This window comes from Otolemur garnettii, unplaced genomic scaffold (genome assembly GCF_000181295.1).
Source record: "Otolemur garnettii isolate 467f Iridium unplaced genomic scaffold, OtoGar3 scaffold00222, whole genome shotgun sequence".
Taxonomy (NCBI): Eukaryota; Metazoa; Chordata; class Mammalia; order Primates; family Galagidae; genus Otolemur; species Otolemur garnettii.
Genome location: NW_003852617.1, coordinates 176,496 through 190,961, shown reverse-complemented (window position 1 = coordinate 190,961; position 14,466 = coordinate 176,496). Strand labels below are relative to the sequence as shown.

The 14,466-nt window shown below is 40.2% G+C and overlaps 1 protein-coding gene across 1 annotated transcript in view; it reads right to left on the bottom strand.

The window, feature by feature from the left end:
- Nucleotides 1-2,505: 2,505 nt before the first annotated feature.
- The window catches only part of MFSD6 (major facilitator superfamily domain containing 6), a 48,398-nt gene continuing 36,437 nt past the window's right edge, over nt 2,506-14,466 (bottom strand). The window contains exons 3-6 of the mRNA XM_003801821.2: nt 9,846-10,007; nt 8,841-8,939; nt 7,404-7,684; nt 2,506-4,530 (exon numbers count right to left, since the gene is read on the bottom strand). Of these exons, the coding sequence (XP_003801869.1) occupies nt 4,330-4,530; nt 7,404-7,684; nt 8,841-8,939; nt 9,846-10,007 (743 nt within the window). The 3' untranslated portion in view covers nt 2,506-4,329. The remainder of the gene's footprint in view (nt 4,531-7,403; nt 7,685-8,840; nt 8,940-9,845; nt 10,008-14,466) is intronic.

Below are 14,466 nucleotides of genomic sequence, written 5' to 3'. Positions count from 1 at the left end.
TAGTCAGCATAAGGAACTAGGCCTGTTGTATTGGCACATGTCTGGTCTATGAAAATTTGATCAACTTAAGGAGGTGGTCGACTATGGAAGTTCTACCGGATGTCACAGCATGGCACTGTGGATTATAGGTTTAAGTGTTAACCAAATACTAAGGGCTAGACCCTGGTGAGGGAAAGGAGCTAGCACTCCTCCTGCCCTGGGCTTTTTGCCACACGGTGGCAGTATTTATGGAGGGTGCACTATCTGTCAGGTATCTCACTTGAACATCAAACCAACCTGTAAAGCAGATACCATAATCACCTCAATTTTACGGAGGAGAGTTCTGAGGCCCCGAAAGGTCATCTGTACATGTAAATTCTGACTAGCAGAGCCGGGACTCAAATCCAAACTTGCTGACCCCTGAGCCCACACTCCTACCAGTGCTGTAAGGTTCCTGGGTCGCCCCATAAAAGCTGGGACCTAACATAGAGCCACAGTGGGGCAAGAGGTCCGACATTAGCTGCCCAAAGCAGATGGGAGCTGGGTAAGAGGTGCCTTCCAGAGCTGGGCCACTTTTCCCTATGCTAGATATCAGTATGTTTCCAATTACTCCTTTGTCATAGCCACTGTTTGTCCTGGCGTGATGGAAATTACCTTCAGACCTGAGAAACCACTCCCCCGTTCTCTTACCCCTGTATTCTGTATCCATCTAGGCACTCCTAACTGCCTGGATAGTGTGGAATTCTTGAGCTGGATATTCTTAAAGCTTTGCTAAATTAAAAAAAAAAAAATCACAGACATGATACCTGGTTTATCCTGCCAGTAAGAAAATTTTAAAAATAAAAAGGAAATACAGGCATGATTTTGGGCTTCAGAAATAGCCTTCGTCTTGTGCCCATACACCAAAGGACTGAAGAATTTCTGAATGGAAAATCACTTTTCTTCCCCTACAGTCAGCTCTGTCACACGCATGCTACCATATTCACAGAATAACAGTTTCAAGCTCCACCTTGTCATACTGAAGATGAGGAACTGAGGCCCTGAGATCTCCCAGAGGTGATCCCTTCCTCTGTACCTGTGGTGGTCATGAGCCACATGTGGCTGTTTAAAATCAGCAATCTAATTCCTTAGACGCATTAGCCACATTTCTAGGGCTTCATAGCAATGTGGCTCAGGGAGCACTGGCTCATTTCCCTCACCAAGGCCTCGCTCTTGTATTTTGATAACACTTAAATCTATCATCATATTACTTTCTCCCAATCTACAGTGCCAGGCTATATACAGTACAACAGCACTTGGACAGTGCAGATAGAGAATGTTCCATCTTCCCAGCAAGTTCTCCTGGATAGTGCTGTCACACAGTGCCATTGCCTTGGGGGACTGAGCCGTGGATGTGCGTCTGCTCACCCTTCCTGACTTCCATAGCTCTGCAGTTGCTGAACCACCCAGTCACCTCCAGAGTGTAATGGGTCTGCTATTCTCACAGTTAACAAAGTTTAAAGGTGCTGGATTTCTAGGAATCTGGAAATATCTAGAAATCCTAAATGGGAATACGGTTACAGACACACGTCAGGTGTGTACGGTAACAGTTTAAGCCAGGGCTGCTTTACTGCTTGCTCTCCCACAGCAGAAGCAGGGAACAGCCTCCCGGCCTCCTGGGGTGGGGGGAGGTGCCCAGCAGACTGAGGCTTGGGTGTTACAACTTGAACTGTTTCAGAATCCTCATCGTTAAAATTGGGATAGTAATATGTACCACCTATGGTTTTTGTAAGGACAAAACAATAGTCTTGTCAGCACTACCAAGCACCCAATAGCCATGGATATGTTTCTCCTTTCCCCAGATTCACTGTTAACATTCCAGTCAGCATTCTATCCTTACATGGTGCCCAGCAGCCCCTCAGCCCCGCAGTACTGGAAGGAACTGTAATCAGAGGAAAGATTTTAGCCACCTGTCTACTTCATGGGGCTGAGGCAGGATTAACAAGCAGTAAAGTAGCATTGTTCTATGAATTCCTTAGGCTTTTCATAAGTTTACTGCCTGTTGGACAATGTATATTCTAATCTATGACTCTTCTTAAGGACTTTAGGAATACAGTAGTTTAAAAATTAGCAACTAACTTCTTTGGATCCACATAAACTCAGAACTCTGGGATAAGTTCCTACATCTATAATCACAGGGGAAAGAGTGGGAAATAAGTCCTTAAGGCAGTGATTGCCAGCTTGGGCTTTGTGACACCCTTGGGTATTTCCAGAGATCTCAAGAGGGGTTATAAAATTCTCAAATCAATATTTAATTTGAATTCACTTTAATATTTTTTAAAGTAACATGGCACTTTGAGGACATGAAGGAGGAGTCACAAAGTCCACAAACTCATGAAGGTTTCAGCTTAAAAGGCTGGAAATTACTGCATTATTGAATTGGCTGTCACAGCAAATGTTCCATAACAAAGGTGTTGAATTTGTCTCATTCATTACAGAGTAAAGGGCTTTTATTTGTTTGGTCACATCTTTACCATTTAAGAAATATTTAAAAATGGTATTTATTTTTATTTCAACATGTCAACTGTGCACTTCCAAAACAGCAGGCTTTTCAAAGGAATAAATCAGAACTGTAAACACAAGACACAGTATAAGTTTTTGACTTCCTACAGTCATTTTCACAAATCCACATACTGTACATTCATAGGTGAGGTTCAGCCTGTCACCCATTTCTTTATTTCTATAATTACACAAGCATAATAAATACATCTGATTTTAAAGGTCACTTGAAATGAGTCATGATAACTTACAGTACAGTACTTTTCAGTTCAAGTGCAAAAAATAACTATTTGCTTAATTCCATTTCTTTCAGTTATTTATTTTTAAGCTATGTTTGTGGTGAAGCTAGATACCCAAGCACAGAATTTCTTCTCCCAGATGCAGTATCGGGTGGAACGTGGGCTCATGGAGAAGCCCTCAGTTTACAACTGATCCTGCCTGATCAGGGCGAGGGGAAGGTGAGTCGCTCTTTCTAACTCTACTCTTTCCGCTATTATTCACAATACACACATGGAACTCACCTTCATTCAGCTAAAGCCATGTTCCCTTTTCCACAGCCACCCCCCAGACCCCCAGCTTCTTAGGAACCTCCACTTTTGTGTTCAGCAGCAAGCTTTATGTGGGGTGCACCCGGCCATTGTTCTGACTACAGTGGTGATATTTACAGGTGCATACCCACATCTGAACTGTCCAGTGTCCGACTGTGTCTGACTATGTCTTCATGGGAAAGAATATACTGAGATTTCTTTCTTTAGTTGATGGAAAGTAGTTTCTCCTTATTGCCCTCCTTTCCATTCCTGGTTTCCTATTTACCACCTTTTCCTTACCAAAATGAAAACAAAACTAACCCATGTGTAAGTGTTAAAAATTATACCCCTCCCCCAGGCACTTAAATCTTATACTGTTATTTGTAAATAGTACTGCTTAATTAAAGGAACTCTTAGGAATTCAGTGATGTTTTTGTTTTATTCCATCAGCTGATGAGAGCCCAGATCACTATAAAATAGTAAACAGCAGTCGAGGCTATTTACAGTATCGATACATTTAGTAAACTCTTTTCTATCAAGCCATAGGATACTGAGTTGGTCAGTTTATTTGATATATTCCCTCATTTCTGGTATTTCTCAAAGCCCATTTAAAACAAAAGGCATTTTAAAGCTCAGTTTAGCTTGCAGTAGTCAACAACAGCTTTTGTTGCTCAAAGAATTGACTCTCTTCAGTATATACCATACACATATAAAAATATATTTGCTAGAGATATGCAAAGTTTCTGATGAAACATTTTACTTTTAAATAAAAAGCATATGCTACTAATTTTTATGTTGTTGCTTCTTAAATATGTCTTGTAATTTTTTAAATGGTTCTCAAGAAAAACAAAATTATAGATGTATTATTTCTTCCTAGTTTGCATTAAGAACCAAATAATCAGAATAAATAATCAGAAGAGGGAAATTAGAACAACATTCACCTTGAAACACCTTCAGACCCTCTACTTACTTAGTGTAACTGCTGGTTTCAACTCTCACTGCACTGGCAGAGAAGTCCTGTTGTCCTTAACCTACCCAACCAAAAGTCCTCACTGAACTCCATTTCCCTGCTGTAGTTCCAATGGGATTATGGACGTTTACCTTTTCCTGCCAATATGTACTGTAGCTCCTATGTGTGTGTTTCTGTGTTAATGAGCTTAGGTATTGGGAAGCGTATGCGGTGCTGTGCTCCTCCCATGGGAAGTGTATCCTTGCTGGGGGCCTGGCCCTGTGTCCTGACAGAGGAGCCCAGTTCCATGCAGGGTGTGAGATGAGCAGGATGCCCTCAGTGTCCTCCCTCAGCCGGCTGAGCCTGCCGTTCCTCATTTTCCTCGGCACGCAGGTCCATGGGATGAGCGGGGCCAGTCTGTGTCTGAGATGCTGCAGCGTCAGGGGATGGCTGGTTTGTAGATGTGTCAGATTGAGACTCACATGGGACAGGCTGGACCCTACCAGCTGGAGAATCTTCCCGATTCTCACTGGTCTCCTGGAGGGAAGAAAAAGGAGATGCCCCCCAGTCAGTGATAGCAATTCAATCCAAATTTTTGCATATGTTTTCAAGGAAGATACAGAAAACATGGGGAGATTATCCTCAAGTGCCCATTCAGGGACCAAATGACAGAGGAATAAGGATAGAATGTCTTACCTTTCATCTCCTTTCCTATGTGCAACTGCCAGAGCCGCATGAAAAACACAAACACTATAAGCAGACTTGTCTTGTAGATAAAAAAAAACATCACTGCCAAAATGCCTGTTACTACTCGGCAAACAATTTACATCAGCAAACATTTACTGAGCACCCCAGCCACATGGCAAGCACCAGAGAACAACAAACTTGGGATCCTTGCTCACGCAGCAGGATTCAAGAGTCAGAAGACACTTTGTCTGATAGCAAGGAAATAAGGGATTCTTGGCCTTGGAGGCAGAGCCAGGCAAAGAATTTCCTATAATTAAGAGTCTATTTGGGATTTCAAAATCTGCTGAAATTTAATCCATATAAAAAAAGGAACATAAACGTGAACTTATGTCACTAGTTGTAAATAACTATGAGTATACATACTCATGCTAGCACACTTCCACTAGCAATTTCTTTTTCTTTTTGGTTTTTTTCAAATACCACAGCTTACAGCAACCTTGGGCTTAAGCAATTCTCTTGCCTCAGCCTCCCAAGCAGCTGGGACTAAAGGCATCTGCCACAACGCCAGGCTATTTTTTGGTTGCAGTTGTCATTGCTGTTTAACAGGCCCAGGCCAGGCTCAAACCCGCCAGCCTGGGTGTAATGTGGCTGGCTCCCTACTCACTGAGCTATGGGTGCCAAGCCCCAGCAGCAATTTCTATAGACTGCCATATTGATTTTATAAGTCAGGAATCATGGGTTTTTTTGGCCAGGGCCAGGTTTGAACCCACCACCTCTGGTATATGGGGCCAGTACCCTACTCCTTTGAACCACAGGCACCACCCCATGTTTTGTTTTTAAATGACATTTCCTTCAAGTTTTGTACCTATCACTTCCAATAGCTGAGTGCCAAAAAGAAAGTATTATTTCAGTGACTGATTCTAAAATATGAAAGAAAAAACTTAGAATAATGTCATCTTTGGAATAACTACCTGATCATTTTTATTAATCTTAATATACCTGAAAAAATGTTTAATGCTGCTTAAGTTTAAATGGCTTCTGTGAAAATGAGGATGAGCACAAAGTTTTGAAAACATTGCTACTCAAGCAGCAATCATCCTCTCTCCTGCTCCAAGGTATTAAAATCCTCTAAGTATTCCTCCCACCCTAATGTCTAGTTCTTGACTGAGTACAGGGTTTGTGTGAATTTATTATCCTGATAAATTAAGAAACAGGATCATGCAATGGACCTGCATGTGTGTGGTTATCAGTGAAGAACCAGATTTAGTTAAAATTATACAAAGACTTTATGTTAGCTTACAACTTCAAGATAAATTTGATTAAAGTAGTTAAAATTTTCTAGAAGGAGAATCACTCGAATAATTTTATTTTTAAAGAAATGGGGGTCTCATTCTGTGGCCCAGACTGGAGTGCAGTAGAGTGACCATAGCTCACTGCAACCTTGAACTTCGGAGCTCAAGCAATTCTCCCTCCTCAAGCCTCCCCACTAGCTAGGACTATAGGTGTATGCCGCTATACCTGGCTAATTTTTTGTTTTTATTTGTTGTAGAGACAGGGTTTCACTATGTTGCCCAGGCTGGTCTCAAACTTTTGGGTTCAGGTAATCCTCCTGTCTTGGCCTTCCAAAGTTTTGGGATTAAGGTATAAGCCACTACACTGAGGTTACTCTTTATTTTTAAGTCTTCCCTCTTAATTTTTTTTCACGTGTACTCTCAAGCTATTCTAGATATGGAGCTGACAGGATTTATCAAGTAGAAGGGAGTGATTAATAAAAAAGCGAGGAGCTGGATTTATTAGTTTGACAGAAGTATTCATAGAAGTCAGACTCATTTTCCAAAGTCAGGATAAAGCATTAATTATATAATCATCTATACTGTTTTATCAGTATGATTTGACTTTACTTAGGAGAGACCACTCCTCTAGGGACAAGGAAAATCACACTTTTTATTTTTTGGGTAAGGCCACCTATATAACCATATTTCCACTGAGTTAGGTGTCCTATAAGACCCACCCAATAGTTTAGGTTATTAATTAATTAAACAAACATTTATTGTGGTTCTATTATATATAACTCCTCCACCGGAATTTTGGAATTACAGAGATTAATGAACATAGTCCCTAAAGGCAAGAACCACATATTCTCATTGCAACTGGTATCCTATCAACATTGAAATTTTTTTTTTTTTTTTTTTTTTTTTGAGACAGAGCCTCAAGCTGTCCCCCTGGGTAGAGTGCGGTGGCATTACAGCTCACAGCAATCTCCAACTCCTGGGCTCAAGCGAGTCTCCTGCCTCCGCCTCCCAAGTAGCTGGGACCACAGGTGCCCGCCACAACGCCCGGCTATTTTTTGCTTGCAGCCGTCATTGTTGTCTGGCGGGCCCGGGGATTCGAACCTGCCACCTTAGGTGTACGTGGCTGGCGCCTTAGCCGGTTGAGCTATAGGCGCCGAGCCTCAACATTGAAATTTTAAAGAAATATATAAGATCAGAAGGGATTTATTTATCTCTTTCGACTCTGTAAGGCAGAATTTTCCCTCTGTGGGACCTTGTATATGTCTATATTTTCCACAGAGTACTGAGACTATTTGTTTACATGTCTCTCTCCCCCATAAGACTCTCAATAAATCTTGTTGATTGACAAATGAGTAATTAAAACAAATGATGATCCCAGTGAAGGTGTCTTCAGTGACAGGCAGTGTTGCTGACCCAGCAGAGGAACTCTACCTGCAAAGGCTGGATCTCGGAAGCACGGTTTTCTCTTGTTAGTTGCATCATCTCTTTGATTTGGTAGAGAGCGTAGACAAAGTTGACCCAAGGAGAAGAGCTGACCCCCCAGGCTGGTTTGTTCACATCTTCCTGTTCTTCCTGGTGCTTGGTTTTCTTGGGTGGAAGTCTGGGCTCGATGCGGGGCATGACATCTTCTGTCTGCTGCTGCACCAAGTCGATGGTTGCTATGGGAACCGGACTAGAGGGAACAGGAATCCTTTCTGCCAACATTGTCTTGTCTGGAGAGAAAATAATATTTAAGTCATTTTCAGAGTTTTCTATATATTTAAACAAAGGTAGAAAAATAATAAACCAAAACTCCCATAAATCCATGCTAGTGTGTTTGGCAGTATTAATAAATCATTGTTTATCAAGGACTTCTTGGTGCAAGTACCAAATAAATGAACAAGATGTTTATCTTTCAGGGTCTCCTTATAGAACGTAATAGAAATTAGCTTATATTTACTTAGGAAATCTATTTTTCATTTAACTGAGATATAACATCTGTGGGGCATACGTTACAGTGAGTGTTGCCTTAAGCCTCGTTACAGGACTACCATTATAGAGATAAACATCAATACAAAAAAGCCACATGAGAGCTATTTTTATTGGCCTTTTACAGAAGTTTGGGGTTGAGGATGGCTAAGGGAGAAGATCCAGTTAGGATTATAAAAGCACAAAAATGAGAAAAACAAATACTGATCTTTTTTTCTGAGTAACTCATTGAGATTAAAATCTGTCTCTGAGGTTTCTGTAACAAGCTGGTTTTTCTCTTAACAGAAACACTTCAGATAACTGAGGCCAAAGCTCCTCAAAGGACATGGGCACCCAAAGAAGACAAGCCCTGTTCTGGGACCCAAGAGCTAACAAAGAATATTTTCATTGTACTGCTTGGCCTTTTTCATTAAAAGGTTGAGTCAACTTGTTCTCATCTACATGTTGTGTTTGATACACGTTCCTTTTTGTATAACAATTTTAATAAAGGCCATGGCCTGGTTCAGGGAAAATGTCAACTTTCAGGCTCAGACTTTTTTCTTTTCAGAATTAAAGCAAAAGCATACAGATGAATACCACTCCCTATCTCTAATGGTAAAATTACTATATAGCCTTGTATTCTGACTAAAATTTGAAATACCTTTAGAATACCAGGGAAATTTAAAACCAAATACTTCCCTAGTACCTTGTACCATAAAGAAATAAAAAACAAGAAAACCCCGAGCTATGTGATTCTTTTCAATATAATAGATGGCTTCTTTCTAACAAAGGTACACATGAATTCATCAGATGCCACTCAGAAAACCTAGACAAGTGAGCCCGTTGTACACTTTGTAACCACTTCTGGGTTTCTAATGGGCATGTGTAAACTTCCCCATCAAGAAAGAACAAGATGATCACCTTCTTCCTCATCTGGCACTGCCAGCCACTGGATCAGGGCAAAGAGCAGCAGGATCACCAGGCAGGCCATGCCAATTCCTCGGAAGGTTGCAGCAGCCCCTGTGGAAACAGGCAGAGCTCTCCATTGGGCAATTCCAGGAAATGCAGATAGCCCTCGCCCAGATTATCACCATTCTAAAGTTTAAGGCAGAGAATGCACAGTTGGGCTGAACCAGAGAAAAGTGGCTGGCCATTATCTCCATATAATGGGAAAAAATACAGGACTGGGTAGATATCAGGAGACCCAGGTGCTCGTATTGGCTCTGTTATTGATCAGTTACAAAAACTGTATTTATAAAAGACTGTCTCTGAATGCCTTTCACCTACAACAGTGCTCTCCTTCATAAAGACCATTTACTCAACTATTAACAAACAGCTCCGTTAATTTGTAGTTGAAATGGTACACCTCAAATAGTTCTATAAATTCACTCATCCCTGGGCCCACCATAAATAGGTGACTGCTCAGTTAATATCCTTGGAGCAGAATAATCTCATTTCCACTCCAGGCCCCAAACTTCCAGTAAGGGAAATCTGACAAGGCAGACAAACGTCATTATAAATGCAGTGACATTTCCAAAGCCAGTATATAGATTCCTCAGGTTCAGAATCTCCTGATAGAATAACAATGACGAATTTTCTTTCTTTTGGCATTATTATCAGCAAGTTTAGAGGACCTTACTTTACACTAAAAGCACATGTGCTTTTTCATTTGTCTGGAGCTTTGAAGTATCTGTGTAGCATCTCATTAGGCTGTTTGTCAGAGGAAAGTGCACTAACTGGCTCTTGGCAGCTTAACCACTGAAGCACCTCGCCTTATAATCACGACCACCATAAAATTGAGAAAGAGAATATGAATAATGGAGTTTAGCTTCTAGCAATCTTCAGAAATAATTTGCTGGCTATTGAGATGTTGCTGAAAAATCAATCATGTTTTCATCAAAGGAAAAAAGAGAAAGCCATTCTTACCAAAATAATTGACTAACACGCCTCCGATCATGGCTCCGCAGCCTCTCCCCAAACCCAGGTGAAGGCCCTGCAGGATGCCCTGTGCAGACGTCCTCAGCTCGGGGGGAACAGCAGCACTGAGGTAAGAGATGCATGCGGCCCAGATGGCTGCGTGTGTCACTCCTGGGAGGAGGGAAAGCAGGAGGGCTTGACTGGCCAGCACTTTGGGTTACTCTTTTTTGAAATGTGAATTATTTATTAATGTATTTTCTGTGGTAAAACATACATAACAATTTACCACTGAGCCATTTTTAAATGTACAGTTCATTGGCATTGAGTACACTCGCAATGTTGTGCAACCATCACAAGCATCCATCTCTAAAACTTTTTTATGATCCCCAAACACAACTCTGTATTCATTAAAGAATAACTTCCATTCACTCCTTGCCCAGGGCCAAAGATGGGCCTATGTATATATGTGATCAAAACATTAAAATATATTTTTTGTTATGATTCAAGATTAAATATAATTCTAGCAATTATTCTCTTAAGTGTGAAGTCTTGGACACACACAAAATTTTCCAATAGAATTTGTCCCCTTTTTGTTCTGTCAAAATTCTCAGCATGTTCTAAAACTCTTGAGTGTTCTAAGATAATTAAAGCATTTTCAAGCAGGATGACTTAAGTCATGATACTTTTAAACTATTCTTAGAATTTGTTGGCTGGTATTAGGTGTCAGTTGTGAAATATTCTCTACAGTTAGATTTCTAGCTTCCTTATTGCTTTTTGAGACTGGTTAGATAATTGGGAACTATATTCTTTAAAGCAACTCAGTGCATTAACTGCAGGAAAAAATAGTAAAGCACACAGCTTAAAAAGAAAAATTCTGGTACTAAAAAGTATGGAAGCCACTCTGCCTTTATGATAAAATAATTCCCAAGAAAGGATTAAAATTGATTTCCCTAAAATAACTTTTATCAAAATATAATTTAAATGGAAGAACCAATTAAATTCATCCCAATTCTTAGAAAAGAAACCAATAAAACTAAGCAGTCTTTAAAAAGAAATTGGGTTAGTAACATAACCTGTGTATAGAAGATAGTTGTGGCCTTGGGATTCTTGTTCTTAATCTTGAATATGCAACTTTATAATAAACTTATTTGCCAATGTTTTTACTACAGTTTAAACATAATGAAAAAGCAACCTAGACACATAAAAACCTCTACCCTTTTCCATATTTAGAAGACAAGATTATAGAAGTCTTAGGAATTGTGCTACCTAAAACAGCTTTCCTGTAAAATTCAGGGGACAAAATATATCATGAACTAGGAAAACAAAATGCTTCTACTTTACTTTTTTTTTTTTTTTTTTTGAGACAGGATCATGCTCTGTCACTTGGGTTGGAGTGCAGTGGTGTAGTCATAGTTCACTGCAACCTTAAACTCCTGGACTCAAGCCATCCTCCTGCCTCACCTTCCCCAGTAGCTGGGACTATAGGTATAGGCTACCATGCCCAGCTAATTTTTTAATTTTTGGAGAGATGGGGCCTTGCTATTGCCCAGGCTGATCTTGAACTCCTGGTCTCAAAAGATCCTTCTGCTTCAGAGTGCTAGAACTATAGGCATGAGCTACCACATCCAGCCTCATCTTTACTTTTTATTAAAGAACTGTGAAAGAGTAGTAGGTGATTATTCGCAAGGTGATAAAATAAACGAATTTATTTAGTGGCATAGGTAAGTGTATTTATGCTACAGTTATCAATTTCTGAACCTATGAGATAACTAAGTTATGAGATAACTAAATCACACAATAAAAATAAAAGATTTTACTCCTGACTGATGATAATAACATGGGCACACATGGACTCTCCTTGCAGTATGTGTTTACATTTCCTTGGCTACTTGAAGGTGTAACTACTGATGTATCTTCAGTGGCAATTCAACACCAGCTCACATAATAGGTGCTTAATAAATATATGAACTGGCAATGAATGATTTTCAGAGACCATAAAGGTCACGTAAACATGGCTTCTTAGTCCTACCTTACCGTACTGGAATCCTTCAGGATTAGTTCTTGGCCTACTGCCAAGACCTCAACTACTTGGGGATATTGTACATTTGAATAATCCGGAATCACTAAAAATAATTATGATTAACATTACATTTTTTTCATTAATAATATTATTGTAGCAGCTTACACTAGGAGGAATTGCTAAGTGTTTTACATAGATTATTTCATCTATTCTTCCCCATTAATAGGCATGGTAATTTTTTTTAATTATTTAAAAAATGTGAAGGTACAAGGGGATGAGGGTGCTTTCTTTTTTTGTTTGTTTGGTTTTTGGAGACAGAGCCTCAAGCTGTCCCCCTGGATAGAGTGCCGTGGCTTCACAGCTCACAGCAACCTCCAACTCCTGGGCTCAAGCAAGTCTCCTGCCTTAGCCTCCCAAGTAGCTGGGACCACAGGCGCCCGCCACAATGCCCGGCTATTTTTTGGTTGCAGCTGTCATTGTTGTTTGACAGGTCCGGGCTGGATTCGAACCTGCCACCTTAGGTGTGTGTGGCTGGCGCCTTAGCCAGTTGAGCCACAGGCGCTGAGCCGATGAGGGTGTTTTCTCCAAGGTCACAAAGACAGCTGAGCAGTGGAACACAATTTGAATTCAAGTTGTCTAAGGTCATAACTTAAGTGCTTAAATACTGCTGTATGTCCTTACAAACAATTATTAGAGTATTCCACAGTAAATGTAACCATCCACTTTGAGTAGTTTTATTGATAATACCAAACTTGCCCAACAGTCTACCAATTTAAAAATGGATATTTTTACTACCCTCGTCCCCACTCTTTCCCTAAAGAGCTGACATATCATATATATATTACCAACACATATGCCCCAAATAACTCTTTACCTTACAATGTTCAATACTGGTGTCTGATTCTACAATATGCATTTCAAAATCGTTCATTTCTGGCACACAAGAATGCTCTATTGTAATAAATAACATGTATGGGCCAAAAAAAAATCCTTTCTTCTCATTCAACAGCTGCTCTTTGTCAAATGTTTGGCTTGGGGAAATCACATCATAACGGCTGGGAGGAGGGAGAACTGACTCAGTATTGGGGAACTAGCACTATTTGGTTTTTCTTGTTTCTGCCATTGACTTATGCTCACTAAACAAAACATAAATATCTCTTTGGCACTGATACACAAAAATCGGCTCTGGCAAATCTTTCCGATATGCAGACCAAAGCATGAATTTTCATTAGTTCAGCGGAATTCTCAAATACTGTGATTAAAAATACACTTCTGAAAAATCATCCTAGTGAAAATCAGTAAGCACCTGAGAAAAGGTCTCCACTGGGAAGGCAATAAAAATCTGTATTGGTTAAGGTAATGCTAGCTTTTACAACAGATAAACCTTGGAATCTTAGTAGTTTCACACATTAGACATTTTATTTTCTTGCTCACATGACGTCCAATGAGCAGAAGACACAGAGGAATAGCAGCTCTGCTCAGGGACTCAAGCTAAAAAGGCTCTGCTATCTTCAATCACTGGTGTCAAAATCCACCTGATAGAGGAGGGAGGAGAGGATAGCACATGGGAAATTGTGTGGGTCAGGTTTAGAAGATGACACACATCATTACTGCTCATATTCCACTGGCCAGAATCTATCACACGGTCTTAACTAACTGGAAGGGAGATTGTCTAGCTATATGCCCATGAAGAAAAGGAAAGAGAGCAGATGAATATCAAGACAGTCTGCCAGAGTTGGGGCCACCAACAGCAAGGGACCTTCCAAACATAGAGGACTCTACACAGAGCAATGGACTTAGCAGCAACAGCATGAACCATCTGTGTGTCGTAAGGAAAGGACTTTACATAAGACATGCAACAATTGTTATTAAAGGCCAACATTCCCACATCTGCCAACATACAACACTACAAGAATCCTCTGCATGCATTCATTTAATAGCATTTATTGAGCATCTATTGAGCAGACATTCTGCTAAACTTTGAGAATATGATGATATATATAATATTTCCTCAGCCATCGTGAAACGTCAGTCTTATGGGTGAAAAGGGGCAGGATTTACCTGATGGAGGCACAGAGTAAGCTCTTTGAGAACAGACATATACGGCACCCAACACAAGGCTTGCCATGTAACAGCAGCTGAACAAAAGGGTGTTGAACTGAACCTAGCTAGACACTACTCTGTGTGCTTGGATATGATGAAGAAAGTATTTAAGAATAAAAGAAACCCTAGATAACTAGGAGAAAACCTCCAAATCTCATGTATGAGTAAAAATGGAGAGAAGAAATTAAACAATCTCTTCTATAAGTTTCAGCTTGTTTAAAAAATTCTAAGTTGTAACTGACCCAACAGTGTTTGGAGGGCCTTCATTTATTTTGCATGCTGGTACCACACCTGTGGCGTATCTTCAAGCAGGTTTTAGGTTTACCATGCCCAACTGAGCACTTTTAAGGTCAAGACTTGGCAACGCTGTATACCGCATGCTCAGTGTTGTATCACGTAAGGCCAACACACAAGAACCGCTTTTATATCCAAGCCAGTAGAAATTTCACTTCCCCAAAGATAACTGTAAGAAAAGTGTGTTATGGGATAGTAAAATGTCGTCATAGG